This window comes from Mesoplodon densirostris, chromosome 9, assembly GCF_025265405.1.
Source record: "Mesoplodon densirostris isolate mMesDen1 chromosome 9, mMesDen1 primary haplotype, whole genome shotgun sequence".
In the NCBI taxonomy this organism is placed as follows: Eukaryota; Metazoa; Chordata; class Mammalia; order Artiodactyla; family Ziphiidae; genus Mesoplodon; species Mesoplodon densirostris.
Window position 1 is genome coordinate 72,064,091 of NC_082669.1, and position 16,882 is coordinate 72,080,972.

At 34.6% G+C, this 16,882-nt stretch overlaps 1 protein-coding gene across 2 annotated transcripts in view; it reads left to right on the forward strand.

Moving 5' to 3' along the window:
* Window positions 1-15,444, forward strand: part of SEPTIN7 (septin 7) — a 74,633-nt gene extending 59,189 nt beyond the window's left edge. The window contains exons 11-13 of one of the 2 annotated variants that reach the window (XM_060107568.1): window positions 9,148-9,283; window positions 13,264-13,403; window positions 14,413-15,443. In XM_060107568.1, coding sequence (XP_059963551.1) covers window positions 9,148-9,283; window positions 13,264-13,403; window positions 14,413-14,452 — 316 coding nt within the window. In that variant the 3' untranslated portion in view covers window positions 14,453-15,443. Of the gene's footprint in view, window positions 1-9,147; window positions 9,284-13,263; window positions 13,404-14,412 lie in introns of both variants that reach the window. The other variant, XM_060107567.1, reaches the window with a different exon arrangement.
* Window positions 15,445-16,882: the final 1,438 nt, after the last annotated feature.

Below are 16,882 nucleotides of genomic sequence, written 5' to 3' on the forward strand. Positions count from 1 at the left end.
CTTTATTGAATGATACATACTGAATCTGAAAGAAGTCACTTGGAATTTTTATCCTTTGATTGTATCTAGTATTGTCTTGAAAATGTTAGCTGTTCATTCCAGTTGAATTTTTGGGGAAAAAAAAATCAGTACCAGCAATTTATGGTGCTTTAGCCAATGTAAGGTGCCTTTCTTTATAGCTATGAACCCATCCACAGATAACTGAAAAGAATGGCTAATATTTAAATATGTAAAGTAAGCAAATGTGAGTCTGGGCTTCATATTGATGTTCTGTTTGTATTTCTCCCATGGGACTTTTTTCTCCCTAGCAATGCATCCTTTGATAATGGTGGCACGGAGAGGTTGAGGTTTCAGGGAGCTCAGAGTGGAAAAGGTAGAGTTATTAAACAGAAATTGCCAGGTCTCCAGCCACCTCCCTTTGCTATATATCTTAATTCAGAGCATCCTGACAGGGACCCAAATACCATGTTTCTAACACCACACCATGCCCTTAATAGAAACATGTTTAATACTTGGAGATACACTCTTACAGGTTTATGTTATAGTGTTTGATTAATCATTGAAAGAGACTTCTCTCTTGTCACCTGGAGGTTTTCATACCTTCAGGTACAGTGTACCTTAGTAAGGGATAGGTAAGAAGGAGTAGGTCTTTCTTCTGTAATGTGAGAAATGGACTCTCTGTTAACTTGATAATTTTCAGGCAGATCACTTTAGGCAAAACTTTGTATGGAAGTTGAAGATCTGGAAATTGATTCTCTTAAAACTGCACAGACTCAAGTAACTCTCTTCATATAAATAGAGACCTCAGTTTGAAGACCACTGAACTTTGGTCATTAAAAAAAAAAAGTGGTCATTTTATCACTTTCTTTATTACTTCATATGGTCTCTAAACAGCATCTGCAGGGAATTTGAGAAAGAAATAAACTTGTGAATAAGGTCATTTATTCATCTGATTGCTGATGGACCTGTGTTTTTTAATTGTTCTTATACAATATATAGACATATACTTACACATACAGATATACATCTATTTAAAATTTATAGTTACATTAACCTTTGGCAGTGTACGCTCCACAGAGTGCTAATTACACTTCATTTTAGAATATAAGTTAATTTTTTTAATGTTAAGCATAAAGTAGATTAATTTATCTTATATTTAATTTTTGGAGACAGTTTCAGATGGACTGTAGAGTGTACTGAACCATGGGTTAAAAATAAAAATATTTGGTATTTGGTTTATATGTTTCAAAATGTGCCTTTCTGTTATGTTAGTGGTCCTCGACATCACATTGTATACCTTAAACTGAGACAATACTATATGTCAATTATATCTCAGTAAAGCTGGGGACAAAACCCAAGATTTTGATTATATGGTTAAAATCTGAAACATAGCTGAGCTTGTCTCATCAAATACTGATTTGTCTCAAGGCTGGAGTCTGGAAAAGTGAGCTCTATTCTTAGCAGCTGTGTTCAGGTATTACTTGTGTCTGGCAAAGAAAATATCAAGTCATCTGTTTTCCTCAGGGAGAGTATATCTTGCCCACCCCTGTCCAGAGGGTGGAGGATGGTTAGAAGTAACAGAAAGGGAGGTCAGGTTCCAAATTAAAAGAGATTCAACAAGGTTGTAAAGGAAAGTGGAGAATTAACCATGTCAAGATTGCAGATCTCGTAAAGTAATCCCCAATAAGGGGAGAGGTATCCTTTTTTGTTCAACATGCTTTTTTAAAGTTTTACTTGCTTCTTCCTTTGTGGTCTTCCTTACATCTTTTACAGGCATACCTTGTTTTATTGCACTTTGCTTTATTACACTTCGCAGATAATGTGTTTTTTACAGATTGAAGGTTTGTGGCGTACTGCATCAAGCAAATCTGTCTTTGCCATTTTCCCACTGACATTTGCTTTCTTCATGTCTCTGTGTTACATTGGTAATTCTCACAGTGTTTTAAACCCGGGTTCCCCAACCCCCGGGCCGTGGACTGGTATTGGTCCATGGCCTGTTAGGAACCGGGCCGCACAGCAGGAGATGGGCGGTGGGCAAGTGAAGCTTCATCTGCTGCTCCCCATTGCTTGCATTACCACCTGAACAACTCCCCCGCCCCCCACCAAGTCTGTGGAAAAATTGTCTTCCACAAAACCAGTCCCTGGTGCCGAAAAGGTTGGGGACCGCTGTTTTAAACTTTATTATTATTATATTTGTTATGTTGATCTGTAATCAGTGATCTTTGATGTTCCTCCTACGACTCACTAAAGGCTCAGATGACGGTTAGCATTCTTCAGCAATAACATATTTTTCAATTAAGGTATATACATTGTTTTCTAAGACATAATGCTGCTGCACATCTAATAGACTGCAGTGTAGTGTAAACATAACTTTTATATGCCCTGAGAAGCCAAAAAACTTGTGTGACTCACTTTATTTCTATATCTGTTCTGCTTTATTGAGGTGGTCAGGTTGGAGTTACCTCTTTCCCATATGTTAATTTTATTTTTGTTTTCTACAGCCTTCTCCATCTGTAGTCTTGGGAAAACTCTATGGATAACTGAATTCCTATAAATGACTAAAAATACAGGTTTCTAAAGGCTAATCCTCAGAACTCTTTTGGTACATGACAAAGTTTTCATTGATCTAAAGAGATATAAAGACAATTTTCTGAAATTTGTCCCATTTTTCAAAAAAAAAGTAATTTATTCAGTTATATCTTTTACTCTTGTTCATGTGTCCTTTCATGAAAATATAATGATAGTATTGTTTTATTTACATTTATTTTTAACACTCTCACTTGGCAAAATAAACTGCTGGTAACTGTTGTTTCCCAGAATGTTTGGAAATTTTTGTTGGTCTTTGAAATTCTTGTTTTAAGTGAAATTCCTTTGGAAAATTTTGTATGAAAATTGCTACATGTCTGTATACCTACCACACCACTGAAGCAAAAATATGTAAATGTACTTGCTTAATGAGTTCTTCAGGAAAGACCACACATAATTTAAATGAAATGTGGTTGTCTTTCCATTACACTCAAAATGTGGGTCATGTAAAACAACCACAGTAGGGCCTTACTGGGTCAGCCTTAAGTGTGGTCCTTGCTGTGATTCTATTGTTGGTCACATGAAAAGAGTAAGTCATCTGATGGCTTTCAGGAACTGTCACCCCTTGAATAGATCCCTAAAAGGAGCTAAGTTATATCTTTGGGGATTTAATGTGCTGTTCAGGTTATATTGTAGCCTTTTTTAAAAAATTTTTTTACCAGGTCTTTTCATTTTTTTTGACTGAGTTGCTTTAAATTTCTCTGACAAGTTTAAGTTTATAAGCTTTAGCTTATCTACGTGTGTGAAGAAGAGTTTTCATTAAAAAGCAGGCAGGTAATGATATAATTTAAATGGTTTTCCTAGTCACCTAATAAAAAAACTTTCATTTGAAATGTGACGACAAAAAGTGATCCTTTTTCCAGAATCATACACCATGATCAAGTGGGATTTATCCCAGGAATGCAAGGATTCTTCAGTATACACAAATCAATCAGTGTGATACACCATATTAACAAATTGAAGAAGAAAAACCATATGATCATCTCAATAGATGCAGAAAAAAAAAAGCCTTTGACAAAATTCAGCACCCATTTATGATAAAAACTCTCCAGAAAGTGGGCAGAGAGGGAACCTACCTCAACCTAATAAAGGCCATATACGACAAACCCACAGCAAACATCATTCTCAATAGTAAAAAACTGAAAGCATTTCCTCTAAGATCAGGAACAAGACAAGGATGCCCACTCTTGCCACTATTTTTCAACGTAGTTTGGGAAGTCCTAGCCACAGAAATCAGAGAAGAAAAAGAAATAAAAGGAATACAAATTGGAAAAGAAGAAGTAAAACTGTCACTGTTGCAGATGACATGATACTATACATAGAGAATCCTAAAGATGCTACCAGAAAACTACTAGAGCTAATCAATGAATTTGGTAAAGTTGCAGGATACAAAATTAATGCACAGAAATCTCTTGCATTCCTATTCACTAACAATGAAAGATCAGAAAGAGAAGTTAAGGAAACAATCCCATTCACCATCGCAACAAAAAGAATAAAATACCTAGGAATAAACCTACAAAAGGTGGTAAAAGACCTGTACTCAGAAAACTATAAGACACTGATGAAAGAGATCAAAGATGACACAAACAGATGGAGAGATATACCATGTTCTTAGATTGGAAGAATCAATATTGTGAAGATGACTATACTACCCAAAGCAATCTACAGATTCAATGCAATCCCTATCAAATTACCAATGGCATTTTTTACAGACCTAGAACAAAATATCTTAAAATTTGTATGGAGACACAAAAGATCCCGAATAGCCAAAGCAATCTTGAGGGGAAAAAGACAGAACTGGAGGAATTAGACTCCCTGACTTCAGACTATACTACAAAGCTACAGTAATCAAGACAATATGGTGCTGCCACAAAAACAGAAATATAGATCAATGGAACAGGATAGAGAGCCCAGAGATAAACGCATGCACCTATGGTCAACTAATCTGTGACAGAGGAGGCAAGGATATACAATGGAGAAAAGACAGTCTCTTCAATAAGTGGTCCTGGGAAAACTGGATAGCTACATGTAAAAGAATGAAATTAGAACACTCCCTAACACTGTACACAATAATAAAATGGATTAGAGACCTAAATGTAAGATGGGACACTATAAAACTCTTAGAGGAAAACATAGGAAGAACACTCTTTGACATAAATCACAGCAAGATCTTTTTTGATCCACCTCCTAGAGTAATGGAAATAAAAACAAAAATAAACAAATGGGACCTAATAAAAAAAGCTTTTGTAAAAGCAAAGGAAACTACAAACAAGACAAAAAGACAACCCTCTGAATGGGAGAAAATATTTGCAAACGAATCAACGGACAAAGGATTAATCTCCAAAATATATAAACAGCTCATGTAGCTCAATATAAAAAAAACAACCCAATCCAAAAATGTGCAGAAGACCTAAATAGGCATTTCTTCAAAGAAGACATACAGATGGCCAAGAAGCACATGAAAAGCTGCTCAACATCACTAATTTTTAGAGAAATGCAAATCAAAACTACAGTGAGGTATCACCTCACACCAGTTAGAATGGGCATCATCAGAAAATCTACAAACAAATGCTGGAGAGGGTGTGGAGAAAAGGGAACCCTCTTGCACTGTTGGTGGGAATTTAAATTGATACAGTCACTATGGAGAACAGTATGGAGGTTCCTTAAAGAACTAAAGATAAAATTACCATATGACCCAGCAATCCCACTACTGGGCATATACCCAGAGAAAACCATAATTCAAAAAGACACATGCACCCCAGTTCATTGCAGCACTATTTACAGTAGCCAGGTCATGGAAACAACCTAAATTCCCATCGACAGACCAATGGATAAAGAAGATGTGGTACAAATATACAATGGAATATTACTCAGCCATAAACAGGAATGAAATTGGGTCATTTGTTGAGACGTGGATAGATCTAGAGACTGTCATACAGGGTGAAGTAAGTCAGAAAGAGAAAAACAAATATCGTATATTAATGCATATATGTGGAACCTAGAAAAATGGTACAGATGAACCGGTTTGCAGGGCAGAAATAGAGACACAGATGTAGAGGACAAACGTATGGACACCAGAGGGGGAAAGTGGTGGGTGGTGGTGGTGGTGGGATGAATTGGGAGGTTGGGATTGACATATATACACTAATATGTATAAAATAGATAACTAATAAGAAACTGCTTTATAAAAAATAAAGTTAATTTTTTTTAAATTGATCCTTTTTCCTGCATTTTCTACATTATACGCACAATTTTGTGTTACAGTTTTCTAAATATCACTTTAGTAAAAATGACTAGAATTTGGGTGCTACTTAATTTAAAAATGAGATTTGAAACATCATTTTGACTGGTGAGAGGCTTCCAAAAATTCATTTTAGATACATGTAACCATTTTCTTATAATACTGGATATCAATTCATTTGGTTAAGGAGTCCAGTAGTTTTACAAGGCTGAAAAGCTTAAAGTATCTCAAATGTGAAATATTGCTAATTTCTTTGAAAGTATACATATTTAAATAAGTTTAGAAATTTGAGCAGGCTGTCAGAAGATAATCGCACAGCCTATTTATTTTCATAATGATTTGGTACAGGGATTACTAACAGAATTTGGAAAAGAAATTAACTAGCTTCAACAAATTTGGCCGTAAACTTTTGTTTTAGGGCACATACTTTTATTGTGAAATCTGTGGATTTGCCTTTAGTTGCTGCTTTTAGTGTCATTTAAGTGTGCTAAGTCTCTATTTTTTGTTCTTTTAGATATGATACAGTTGACGGCATGTAAGTGGTTATTTGTTTTTCTGAAGACATAAGCAGTTTTAGTATGTGAAGATTTTTAATATTTAAAATTTGAATTTAAAAGCAAATTTCAAAACATCATAACATGTTTCTCTGCAGTCTTCTATTTTCCTCCAAGAGTTATTTAAATAATAATCTAGATGACAGTGTTTACTGTTGGTAAGGTGCTAGTCTTTTCATGTGCAAATTATACTGCAGATTCTTTACATTTATATGGATTGACTTATTCCTCCCAAGGATGAAATTAAATGAGCATTTTATAGATAGGTTATTATAAGTAAGAGTATATATTGAAAATCTCAATTCTGTGTGAATTCTTATTTATTTATTTATTTATTTACTTACTTACTTACTTACTTCCTTACTTCCTTCCTTCCTGCCTTCCTTCCTTCCTTCCTTCCTTACTTACGGTATGTGGGCCTCTCACTGTTGTGGCCTCTCCCATTGCGGAGCACAGGCTCCGGACGCGCAGGCTCAGCGGCCATGGCTCACGGGCCCAGCCGCTTCGCAGCATGTGGGATCTTCCCCGACTGGGGCACGAACATGCGTCCCCTGCATCGGCAGGCAGACTCTCAACCACTGCGCCACCAGGGAAGCCCTAATTTATTTCTTTAACTCTAGTTTTTTATAATTTTTTACAATATATTTATTTTCAAATTGCAGCAGTATTGTTGGATAATCTAAGTTTCTTAAACATACAGTTTCAGTTATTTAAGACTGTCAATTAAAAAATCGTTATTAGAGTATTTTTTTTTCTAGAGCCTAAAAGTGTTTTGGGGAGTGGCAAAAGTGAATTTTACAGAAATCAAACAAAAGCTTTGAACCCTCTCACTGGAAAAATGCTTGCATGAATACACAACACAAACACACATTTATTTGGTATGTCATTTCAGGGCATTCATTGACACTCTGCGCAAGAGATCCAAGGCCCCTGTATTAAAAACACCTGCCATAAAGATGAGAAATATATTAATATGAAGGGCCTTATCAGCTTTTAATGAAATAATGATATTTACACTTTAAAATTTATTTCAGTTTACCTCACTTTTTGAATGTTGATTCTTCTTCTAAGTTAATGTTTGGTTTATTTTCATTTTCAGAACTTCTGATTAATTGTTTAATTGTTAAGACATACCGAAGGTTTATAAGTTTTCTTTTGGTGAAGGAATATCCTTTAGTTAAGTAACGTTTTGTTCTAACTTAAACTAACTTCAAAAACAAATCCTTTTGGTCACAACAGTACATCACATCTTTGTCCTTCCTTTTTGCTAAGAAAAATCAGTAGCCAGTGTTCTTTCTGTCCTGTTGCTCATTTAATATTTTCCATCTTGCTCTCTTGTCCTCCTCCTCGAGAGGGAAGAATAGTGTTGTAATGGTCAAAATACTCAGCCTTGTAGGGAGAGAAGTCACCATAATCAAGAGTGTGTCAAATCAGGATTAAAATGACTAGCCTTGAAGTTACGGATGAAATACAAAGCCTGACTTTGTTTTTAAGCCATGATTTAACTTTTTAACCACTTTATTGAGATAAAGTTCACCAATTTAATATGTACAATTAAATGGTCAAAGCCTGTTTTTGTGGAGGCAAAATAAACATGTTTTATCAATAAAGTCAGAAAAGAGCCTGCCTCTTTTAAGTTGTCCCAGTGTATTGAATTGTTTTTAGAGATCGTGAAAGCCACAGAGCCCACTTTTCTTTCCTCCCTGGGGCTGTAATAGGTTACTGATACTTCGGCATTCTCTTGTGTCTGTAAATATACTAGCCTTCACATAAAGCTCATTTGTAGTATTTTTCAACATGAAAATTTTGAACAAAATTGTGCAGAGGTTTGAGCCTGTGGAGTTTAATGTCAATAGAGTGAACTACTTTTAACTGCTTGTGTCTATTGTTTGGCATTTCAGAAATGTCAAGATATTCATTTGCTTCTTCACTCTCTCTCTCTCTCTCTCTTTTGTGTGTGTGATCACTGACCATCTTTAAAACTTAAGACACTAAAATATTTGACATAGGTGGAATGAATTTTTCAAGAGCATTAAAATTACATTAAGTGGTCTAGAAATACTCTGCTTGCCTCAACGAAGAGTGTTCTAGGTATTGCCTGGTAGTTTTTTCTAGCATATCAATTCAGTAACTAAAATAGGTTTGAATTATTGTGATGTCAGTAGTCGTCTAAAAGGAGAGATTATAACACTTGGAAAATTGTAGAACTAAAAATATTCTACATGTATTGACTTCATTAACTCAATACCTTTTTTCACATTAAAATTTTGTTTAAAATACAAAATTAAGTAATTTTCTTCTAGTTTTCCTTTCTAAGAATGTATTTAGGGAATGTGTCCTTTCCATTTTCCTTCTACAGTTTATTTTATGTGTTATCTTTAGATTTGATATGCATTAGGTTTAGAGAAACGTTCTGCTAATATAGTTGCCTTTGGTAGATCTATTTTCATAATAATTATTCACTAGAGACTTTCAAGTTTAGCTATGAAACTTCATGGAAGGAAGTTCTAAATTATAAATATTTATAAATTTTTAAAGTTTCTAGAGAATTTTTAACATGTTCATATATAAAACTTCAAATCTGTGTTCCATGTCATTTAAGGTGGTGTCAGAATAATTGAAAAATTATTTTGAAACTTATTTTCAAAAAACAGCAGAGAACTTAGTAATGGCACACAGCAGCTCATTTGTTTTCATCATTGTTTCAGAGTTTTGTATTACACTTTTCATTTTTAGATGTTAAATGATTATCTTTAATGTTCACAGGAGCCCTCTTGCACAAATGGAAGAAGAAAGAAGGGAGCATGTAGCTAAGATGAAGAAGATGGAGATGGAGATGGAGCAGGTGTTTGAGATGAAGGTCAAAGAAAAAGTTCAAAAACTGAAGGACTCTGAAGCTGAGGTAATCAACCTAATATTTTCACCTTTTATAGGCACAATATTCCTTTTAAAAGTACCTTTAATAAAATTCATAGATAATATAACCTTTCTCCAGATCTTTTCAAATACAATATGCTAACAATAAAATGGAAAAATAAAAGCAAGCACTATGTTTACAATAATATATATTTTAATATGTATTTGAATACAAGTATACTTGGTAGGAAGACATAGTAGAATACTTACAATAAATTTTATTAGCTATAATTAACAAGTTATAAGAAATGAAATTATAAGCCATTCCATCTAGTCAATATAAGAAAAGTAAAGATCAGAGTTTTGGGTTAATGTAAGAATAAAAACTAGCGTACGTGTAATAATAATAGACCAGACTTATTTGCATATGAATGAAAAAGAAAGAACCTTAGTTAAACTATAGGCATGCCAAGGTAAATTACAGACAGAGGAAAAAATGAAGAAATGTGATTTTTATAAATGAGTTGGGCCTTATTTGTAATATAGTGTCAACGTAATTCCCACTGTTACAAAAATCAGGTAGAGTGGTGACAAAGCATTCCAGCAAGCTGATATACTACCTTGGAATCTCTAGATGTTGAGGCATATATTTAGTTTCTATTAATCAAAAAGATCATGAAGACATATCCTTCAATAAGTGATAAGAAATAAAAGATGGAGGAAAAAACACACTAACACAAGCATCTATACGGTAAGTAGTTGGCTTGATGTCCAAGAGCAGTAGAAGAAACTCTAGGTAAACACAAAATAAATCAACAATTTCAGTATAATTTCTCAGCACAGATTTATTATCATTGTGCTGAAAATTACTTTTAAATATATGGGATGACATTAATATGAAATACTTTTAAAATTACTTTTAACAATAAAATTCAGTGAGATCCCTGTGTTTATATGTGGCTCCACTAATATAATAATATTTGTGTTTAAATATATTAAAAGGAGACTCCGATCTAGTCTGTTAGATCCTTACAGTTGGTCTCTTTGCTTTTGTAATGAATTACTGCATAAAATACATAAACCTTCTTTGACTAAATATATAACCAAAAGTACTCTGATCCATTGAGTAGATGGAATGCATGGAGTAAAGTATTCAGTAATTTTGAGAAGATGTTTTTATTCCACATTAGATTTCTCTTAAATCACTGGGCTTTTCATGTAATCTCTTATTAAAAAAAAACTTTCACTGTTGTTATATTTATCATATGCTTAATTCAGTGGGGATACAGAATAGCTCCTCCTGGTCTAAGACTACCAAGCACTGCAGAAATAGCATCCCTGGCATCTGTTATTAAGATGACATTTAGGAGATTAAGTTTAGTCTTTTTTATTAATTAGCTTTTTATTAAATCTATCCATCCGAGTCTCTACCCCTTCACTAATTAATAAATAATCTGGAAAATCCGTATCAGAAGGTGAATAAAAACAGGAGTAATCAAGAGTCTGCATTATCTCCACCTTGAGATTATGATGAAAATCTAAAAGGAGTTGAATTTACATTTGGTATAGACATATTTTAGGGCCTGCTCCTAAGAGTAAATATTATAAACAAACAATTATAAAACTGTAGTTACAGAACCCTTTGAGAGTTTTTACGATTACTGTGAATGGTGAAAACAGAGTTTTGCGAAACTTAACTGCTCTTTGAAGGATAGAATCTGTATTAACATTAAAAGGACCTGTAAAGAGATCTCGACCAAGTTTCTCCTAATTCAGTAAGCCATATAAGTATGTAAATATATAGGTGAAGAAACCTATTTAACCTTGTTTAACACTGTTTTTTCTCAAGTGCTAGAAATATTTGTTTGGGGCACAGTTGCTAATATCCAGCAGCACAGTGTATCAGGCACAGTATTAAGCATTTTTCATGGATTATGTCATTTAATTCATACCACAGCCCTTCAAGATGGATATTATTGTCCATTTCCCTTTTTTAAATGAGCGGAAAGATAAATTAACTTGGTCTATGCTGCATAGCTGTAAGCCAGTATTTGAATACACTTAACTTTGTTCTTAATCACTAGACAAGTCCATAATCATGTATCCACAGTTTCAGAAAACTGCAAAACCAGACATAGAACTAATAGTTTTATCCCACTTGATGTGAATATTTATATACTTCACTGCAAAAAAATAGTGTGTTTGGTTATAGGTGCTACCTTAGACAGCCCAGGAGTTGTTTTGTAAATAGAGTATATAGACCTTTCTAAGTAGTATTGGCTTTCTGAAATCTGAAAAATTCTGAACTATGAAACACATCTAACCCCAAGGGTTTCTAGGAAGTGAAGGATTGTGACCTGTACTTTTAACCTACATGCAGTTAACACAAAGATATGTATATGTGACAGAAATGTACAGGTAAAGAATGATGAACACTGGTGAACCTGTGGTCCAGCTTAAAAAAATAAGGCATCATCAGTTCATTTGAGGCCCCTTTGTGTCTCTCCCCTATTGTACCCTCTCTCTCCTTCTCAGAGGTGACTATTCTGAATTGTGTGTATATAATTCCCTTGCATTTTTTTTAATAACCAAAGGCATTTTCCTGTTTTCCTATTTTCTGACATTTTCTTAGTAACTTGTTTGCTATCATGAGGAAGGTGTTACCTCAAATTTGATTTATGTTTGCTTAAATATATTTTAGATGGTTTTGTTTTGTAAGAACTGCATGAAATAATTTGGAATGAGAATGAATATGAAGTCACTTTTTGTGGGTTTACAAAGTAATTAAGAAAACAAGTTGTATGTGAAATTACAATCCAAATTCAAGATGTTAATTCATTGGTGTAATACAGTCTTTAATAAAACATAGTTCCTGGACATCTGAAAGTTTTTAATATTAATAGTTCTTAGGGAAAAAAAAGTTCTTAGTTATTCGTTGTAGTTTTTTTTCTATGACTGTTTTCCTCAGAAATGGATTAACTAGCACCTAAATTAATTATTTAATGAACTATTAGATAAGCTCTTTGTTTCTGCAGTTACTCTGCATGAGTGTTTTCCACCTTTCAGCCAGCATTCTTTATAGCATTAGTTCTCAATGTAGAAAGAACCACCTGCTTTAGAATCACGGGGGCTTGTTGAAAATGTAGATTTCTAGACTTAACAAAAACCTAGAGATTCTAATTCAGTATGTCTGTGTGAGGTCCAGGATTCTTTATTTTTTTTTGCGGTGTGCGGGCCTCTCACTGTTGTGGCCTCTCCCATCGCGGAGCACAGGCTCCAGACGTGCAGGTTCAGCAGCCATGGCTCACAGGCCCAGCCGCTCCACTGCATGTGGGATCTTCCCAGACCGGGGCACAAACCCGTGTCCCCTGCATTGGCAGGCGGACTCTCAACCACTGCGCCACCAGGGAAGCCCCCAGGATTCTATATTTTTAACAAGCATTCAGGTGATTTGTACGAAGACTGATATTTGAGAACCACTGCTTTATAAGAATCGGGGACCTTATCCCGTGATCTTGTAACTCTTAGATCCTCATCTATTTGCTTTCTTTTCACTTGGCTCAGCTTTCTGAACTTGGAATTACAAGACAGGTTCAAATCCTGGTTCTGCCACTCTTTGGCTAATGACTTTGGGCAAGTGACATAAACTCTGCAACTGTTTGGTCATCTATGAAGTGGGAGCAGTGGTGTCTTCCCTGCCCAGCTTCCTACATGTTTTGTGAGTAAGGAAAAATGAGATGATAAGATAGGGTATGCCCATTATAAAGTGCTACACACTGTAGCTTATTGTACTCTTTTTTTCCCTGTTTACCAAGATTATTCTCTTTGATCACTGGCCTTTTGGGTGGTAAGTCCTATAGGTAGAGGAATTTTAGACAGTGCTAAAAGATTAGACAGTGCTAAAACCAGGTGATACTTTGAATTTATAGCATAAGAACTGAATGCTCATTAGGATGCTTGGATGAAATGTACTTCTGCTCCTGATTTCTCAAACAGTTTTATTTTATATATTGTGCTCTGAATTAGCTCCAACGGCGCCATGAGCAAATGAAAAAGAATTTGGAAGCACAGCACAAAGAATTAGAGGAAAAACGTCGTCAGTTTGAAGATGAGAAAGCAAATTGGGAAGCCCAACAACGTATTTTAGAGCAACAGAACTCTTCAAGGTATCTAATATCAGATTCCCAAGAAATGTGTGTATTAATGCTTTAAAGAATTATTTTCCTATTTATTTGAAAAACATTAAAATAACATTTAAAAAGACATCATTCATTATCATAAATCCCAAGCACAAATAATTTTCATGGATGAATCTTTTATATAGATGGATGCAGTCTGTCTATTATAACATTTTTTTCACTGTAAACATTTTCCATGACTTAACAATCTTCATAATTATAATTTAGTAGCTTCATAACATTCTCTTCAGTTGACTCACCATAATCAGTTGCTTACCTTTTCCCATCAAATGTTGGACATAATGGTTGTATTTAATTTTTGGCAAACATAGAGAACGCTGCTACAAAGATCTTTTATACATTTAGAGGTATGTCTTTATTGTGTTGAATTATTTCATTAAGATAAAATTTTGGATATCTAATTCCTAATGCAGCTAATTAGTTACTCTTAATTTACACAAAAACCAGTAGTATTTGTACTTTGGTTTTCTTCTTTTCCTCATTAGTCCCATTTAAAACTGAAAAGTTGTATCCCTTTAAGGATTCTACAGTTTACCCTCACTGCTAAACATTTTCAAGATTTTCAACACTATCCTTCTATTAACTTTTTCCCCAAGGAAGAAGAAAATATTTTGTAAAAGCGAAGCATTTCAGAATGCAAATGGCAGTAGGAGAAAAGGATACCCAGGTTGATGTCAGTTGATCTTTTTTGATTTGCACTGTTTCATTTAGGAAAAATTGTGCTTGTATATTAAAAATGGGGTTTTGTCATGTTTTTTTACTGTTTGTCTTGGAATTTTGTCAAATATTTGTCCAAGAAAATAATATTGTAGACTAGTATTGTCCTTATTGTTAACTTTAAATCTTCTAATTTTTAAATGAAAACGTAGTGTTTGAAAATCCAACACAGTTGTAGTTGGTTTAGCTATTGCTACCATATGTTATCTATGTTTATAAAGTGGTCACTCATTTTGATTATTTTCCTTTAATCATTTAGAACCTTGGAAAAGAACAAGAAGAAAGGGAAGATCTTTTAAACCCTCTCTTGACCACCAGTTACATATTAGTTGCCAACATGCCAGCTTGGACATCAGTGTTTGTTGGATCCGTTTGACCAATTTGCACCAGTTTTATCCTTAATGATGGATTTAACAGCATGACAAAAATTATTATTATTATTTTTTGTTCTTGACGGAGGTTAAGATGCCTTTAATTGTCTAGGGTGTTGTGTACTTAGAAACTAACAGCTCTAAGTACCTTTCCTATGTTTTCTTTTTTTATTAAACAGATGTCTTCAAATTAATGCAAGAAAACATTTTACTGTTGTACAATCATGTTCTGGTAGTTTGATTGTTTACAGGATATTCCAAAATAAAAGGACTCTGGAAGGTTTTCACTGAGGATAAATTGCCATAATATGATGCAAACTATGCTTCTTTATGAATTATAATACAAAGTTTCCATTCAGTGCAGCATATACAATAATGTAATTTAGTCTAACACAGTTGACCCTATTTTTTGACACTTCCATTGTTTAAAAATACACATGGAAAAAAAAACCTATATGCTTACAACGCACCTAGAGCTTTTTTATAACAACCTCTTTTTTTGTTTGTTTTGGATTCTTTAAATATATATTATTCTTATTTAGTGCCCTCTTTAGCCAGAATCTCATTACCGCTTCATTTTTGTAATAACATTTAATTTAGGTATTTTCCATATATTGGCCCTGCTAAAATAGAATATAGCATCTTTCATATGGTAGGAACCAACAAGGAAACTTTCCTTTAATTCCCTTTTACACTTTATGGTAAGTAGCAGGGGGAAAAAATGCATTTATAGATCATTTCTAGGCAAAATTGTGAAGCTAACAACCAACCTATTTCTACCTACGTGCAGTCTCTTTATTTTACTAGAAATGGGAACCATGGCCTCTTGAAAAGAAAAAAAAGTCACCATTCTGCATTTAGCTGTATTCATATATTGCATTTCTGTATTTTTTTTGTTTGTATTGTAAAAATTTCACATAATAAACAATGTTGTGATGTAACTGAGCGTGGGGTCTTAAATATTCTACAGTTGATATACAAGAGTGTACACTGTATTTGGGAAGAAGCTTTTCAACTTGAATTTGCCTCCTCCATGATTGTAACTCTTATCTTTTCTCTTGTATGTTTGTTTCATTTAGAATGCATACGCCCTGATTTTCTAACTAACGGGATATAGTATCTCTCTACTCATTTCTGTTTCCTATTAACACGTTATTTCTCTGAGAAAGAATTTCAACTCCCCAGGTGAACTCACAAGTCCTTGGACTGAAATTTTTTAACTGGAAGGAGGGTGGTATAATTTCTTTTCACTATAAGGTCAAATGATATAGATTTTAACAAAATGCTTTATGATATTTTAAGTATAATTAATGCAACACAGTTTGTTACCTTAAAAAGTTTCACCATATCTGTTACTTTTTAAAATTAATGATCCAAGCAGAAGGAAGTCACTGATATTTCTGATTAGCCAATATTTTTGTTTATATCAGAGGCTGATGGGTTTAAACAAATCAGTATGCTTGAAAGATCTTGTTGCTTTTCAAAGATATATAGATATAAAGTGTAAAGCATATTAGGAAGATTATTCACCTTACAGAATCTTGACTTTACATATAAGTTCACCCTGGAGTGCTATTTTTAAACCAGATCTTATAGGGCATTAAAAACGTGATTTTAAGAATACTGCAGTAGGGCTTCCCTGGTGGCGCAGTGGTTGAGAGTCCGCCTGCCGATACAGGGGACACGGGTTCGTGCCCCGGTCCGGGAAGATCCCACATGCCGCGGAGCAGCTGGGCCTGTGAGCCATGGCCGCTGAGGCTGCGTCTGGAGCCTGTGCTCCGCAACAGGAGAGGCCACAGCAGTGAGAGAGGCCCGCGTACTGCAAAAAAAAAAAAAGAATACTGCAGTAAATACTTATTCTTATTTGATGGCCATCACTAGTCTTGGAAAACTTTTGTTAATCCTAAAATGCTTTCTGCTATTGGAGAATATACTATAGTGCAAATGGCTTTTTTTTTTGGCTGCGTTGGGTCTTTGCTGCTGTGTGCGGGCTTTCTCTAGTTGTGGCAAGTGGGGGCTCCTCTTCGTTGCTGTGCGCGGGCTTCTCATTGCGGTGACTTCTCTTGTTGTGGAGCACTGGCTGTAGGCGTGCAGGCTTCAGTAGTTGTGGCTCACGGGCTCTAGAGCGCAGGCTCGGTAGTTGTGGGATCTTCCCGGACCAGGGCTTGAACCCGTGTCCCCTGCATTTGCAGGCGGATTCTTAACCACTGTGCCACCAGGGAAGCCCTGCAAATGGCTTAAAAAAAAAAAAAAATTGGCTTTTATTTCAAGACCAGAATCAGATATTCAGGAATAACTGTAAGTAAACGTGCAGGGTTTTTTTTTGTTTGGTTTGGTTCTTATGTTAAGAGAGATTGG